The 3,484-nt window shown below is 41.4% G+C and overlaps 1 protein-coding gene across 1 annotated transcript; it reads left to right on the top strand.

Annotated features, from left to right (window-relative positions):
- The first annotated feature begins 1,434 nt into the window (after positions 1-1,434).
- LOC115457093 (olfactory receptor 11H6-like) lies at positions 1,435-2,358 on the top strand. The gene has a single exon (XM_030186517.1). The coding sequence runs from the start codon at positions 1,435-1,437 to the stop codon at positions 2,356-2,358; it is 924 nt and encodes a 307-aa protein (XP_030042377.1).
- Positions 2,359-3,484: the final 1,126 nt, after the last annotated feature.

Genomic DNA, 3,484 nt, shown 5'->3' on the forward strand with positions numbered 1-3,484 from the left:
ATTTCCGGTATGAACAAATAAATACAAGGTGTTACTATGTTAGAATAGGGTTCATGAACGGTTGATATATTGGGGAACTTAGGGAGGAAGGGGGAAGTTGAGTGTGTCCATTACGATCTTTAGTTTTGTTGTGGTGATATCACAATGAAGAGGTAAAGCACAGTTCTGACATGTGCAGAGACAATCTTTTCACTCGCTTTTGTCCTCTGCTTTTGTAGTATTCAAAATCTGGGTTAGTGTGGTCAGTGAATTTAGCTCTGAAATTCAGCCCACAGTAGTCACCTAATTCAAAGGCACTGAATGCCGGGGGGCTTAGTCTGACCCGATTCTTGAATGCTAGGACAAATCCATTCAGGATTCTAAGCTAGATGGAGCATTGGTCTGACCCAATATGGTTATTCTTAAGAATATTTGGATCGTCTGCACCTGCCAGAAGTTAGCTGAGTACAGTCAATATTCAGACTACTATGAAGTTAGGACAGAGTTTTTCTTGTCCTAACTTTATCCGGTCATTTTCCTGGTGAGCAGACTGAGGGTCGCTTTTACTAAGCTGCAGTACTAAGCTGTGTTGACGTCAATGTGTGTTTTCATGCGCGCCGAGGCCTGCTTTTACCGCAGCCAGTAAAAGGCTGTCCTTTTTTCTGGATATGAAATGGCCATGCGATATGTGAACCACTTACCACGTGGCCATTTCAGGGGGGGGGGGGGGGGGGAAGCACTTAGCACCACCCAATGAGATGGCAGTAAGGGCTCCCACGCTAACCTGGCATTAATTAGGTACCCCACAGTGCTACCTAATTACCGCCAGGTAAGCCCCAGCATGCGCTGGAGGGTGAGAACTACTGCCAGGCTCCTGCAGTAGCCTGGCAGTAGTTCTGGATTAGTGAGCATTAAGCCCACGTTGGGCTTACTGCCACTTAGTAAAAGGGCCCCTAAACGGATAAGTCCCGGCTGTGACCCAACTCCATCCCCACACTGCCTCAATACTAACCACATACCTTCAAATTCTATAAAAGTGCTAAACGTTGCATGCACAAATTTGGGTGCACTCTCAATATACTCATGCAATTTAATTGAATAGCGAGCCAATTAGCACCAATAATTGAGATCTTAAGCAATTATTGGTGCTATTTAGAAATAATTAAAATGTATATCCATAAATGTAGGTACAGATCCAAAAAGGCAGCACAGCCATAGGCAGATCAGAGGTATTCCTTTAATTTACGTGCGTTGTTATAGAAAAAAAGGGTCCACACTTAATTTAGGCTTGGGGATTTATACCGAGGTTTCATCGGTGTAAATGGTTGAGCTTAAAAGCCCTGTTTACAAAGGTGCACTAGCATTTTTAGCGAGCTCTAAAAATTAGCATGCGCTAACCATGTAGATGCCCATAATATTGCTGTTCTTGCTCCTTCCAGGTAAAACGTTGGAAGAATGCAGGGAGGAAACCAAACAGGGGTGAAAGAATTTATCCTCCGTGGATTCTCCATCAATGGGGTTGGACAATCAGTTATATTTACACTAGTACTAGCAATCTTCATTCTCACATTGATTGGGAATATAACAATTATCATGTTGGTGTGGTCTAACCCAACTCTTCATAAGCCCATGTACATGTTCCTTGCAAATTTGTCTTTTGTCGAAATCTGGTACACAACAAGCACCGTACCGAAAATCATGGCTGGCTTCCTCATGAAAAATAATTACATTTCCTTCACTGGCTGCTTCTTGCAGTATTTTTTCTTCTTTTCTTTGGGTACAACTGAGTGTTTCCTTCTTGCCGTCATGGGCTATGATCGTTATCTAGCTATATGTCACCCCCTCCGCTACAATGTGTTAATGAGCAGCAGGAAATGTTTGTGCCTTGGTGCTTCCTGCTGGATCGCTGGGTTCGTTTGGTCTGTGGTGCCTGTAAGCTTAATATCCCAGCTGCCTTTCTGTCGAGAAAATGAAATCGATCACATCTTGTGCGATACGGGACCACTACTGGAAATTGTTTGTGTGAGGGATTATATGTCAGAAGTTGCCTCTTCTATAAGCAGCTCATCAATGCTTCTCTTTACTTTCTCATCTATCTTTATCTCTTATGCTTTCATTATACAGACCATAGTAAGAATTCCTTCCTCGTCTGGACGTCATAAAGCCTTTTCCACCTGTGCCTCTCATCTTACTGTGGTGATCGTGATGTTTGCATGTACTATGTACATGTATATTAGGCCATCAGGGAAGCATCCACTGCAGTATGATAAGTTGTTGGCTACGATCTACACTATTGTAACTCCTTTTCTAAACCCCATCATCTATAGTCTACGGAACAAGGAGTTCATGAAAGTAGTGAAAAAGGTCATGGGATATTAACAAAAGCATTGAATATAGCATTAGTTTTGTTTATTATATTTAATGAGGGTTTGCGTTTTTGCAGTGTGCTATGCTATGCCAACTTTATTGTACATACAATGCACCTCATGTTCCTGTCTTTCTATATGATTAATCTAACCATTCATCCATTCACTTTACTGTAGTATCTATGCTTTCTATAAATTTTTGTAGCTCTCTTTTCATAGCTTTGAGAGTTTATAAACTGCATTTTGTATGATCACCAAGTAACCTTTTCATTGTGTAAAACATGTACTGTTTTTCTTATTGGTTTCATTAGGGGCCCTTTTACTAATACTAAGCCTGCACGAACAGAATTAGCACACACGATGGACTAGGTTCTATATATCATGCCTAAAAAAAATTATTTATTTATTATCTCATTTGTACCCCACAGTTTCCCAACAGTGTCAGGCTCAATGTGGCTTACAATGCACCACAGAGGCAGACGCCAATGCAGTAAAATGAAGCTAATTCAGCAAACCTACAAGAGATAATGGGGAAGAATAGGAATGGATGGAAGGAGAAGGGAAGCTTTGAAGAAAAAGGGAAGGGGGATATGTCCAAATGTCTCTAGATCGGTGTGCTTCCAGCAGTGGAGACACTGGAAGAGTCTGCAGGGTAGGCACTTCTGAATAACGTGGTCTTCAGAGATTTCCGTAAAGTTAGATGATCTGTGATGATTTTGATGGTCCTCGGTAAAGAATTCCAAAGCTGAGTGCTAATGAAGGAGAAGGAGGTAGCATACGTGGACTTGATTCCGTTGCAGTTTGGATAGTGAAGGGTAAGATATGAACGGGAGAGTCGGAACGTACTCCGAAGCGGTAGGATGATGAGATCTATCATATAGCCAGGTACTTCGCCAAATCGGCGCCAAAATGAAATACGCCTAGTTGCATTCCTTAAAGTATGCCTAAATTTAAGTGTAATTTGTAGAATAAACTTTAATGTCCACACAGTTTATAGAATATGCTGAGCAACTGTCCGCACAGCTAAATTTAGTTGCGGGCAGTGATGCCAAGTAAAACTGGGTGTAAATGTTGACGTCTAATTTAGACGCAGAACGGTGTATTCTATAACAATGCACATAGATTTTAGAAATACCTTT

Source organism: Microcaecilia unicolor, chromosome 14 (assembly GCF_901765095.1).
Source record: "Microcaecilia unicolor chromosome 14, aMicUni1.1, whole genome shotgun sequence".
In the NCBI taxonomy this organism is placed as follows: domain Eukaryota; kingdom Metazoa; phylum Chordata; class Amphibia; order Gymnophiona; family Siphonopidae; genus Microcaecilia; species Microcaecilia unicolor.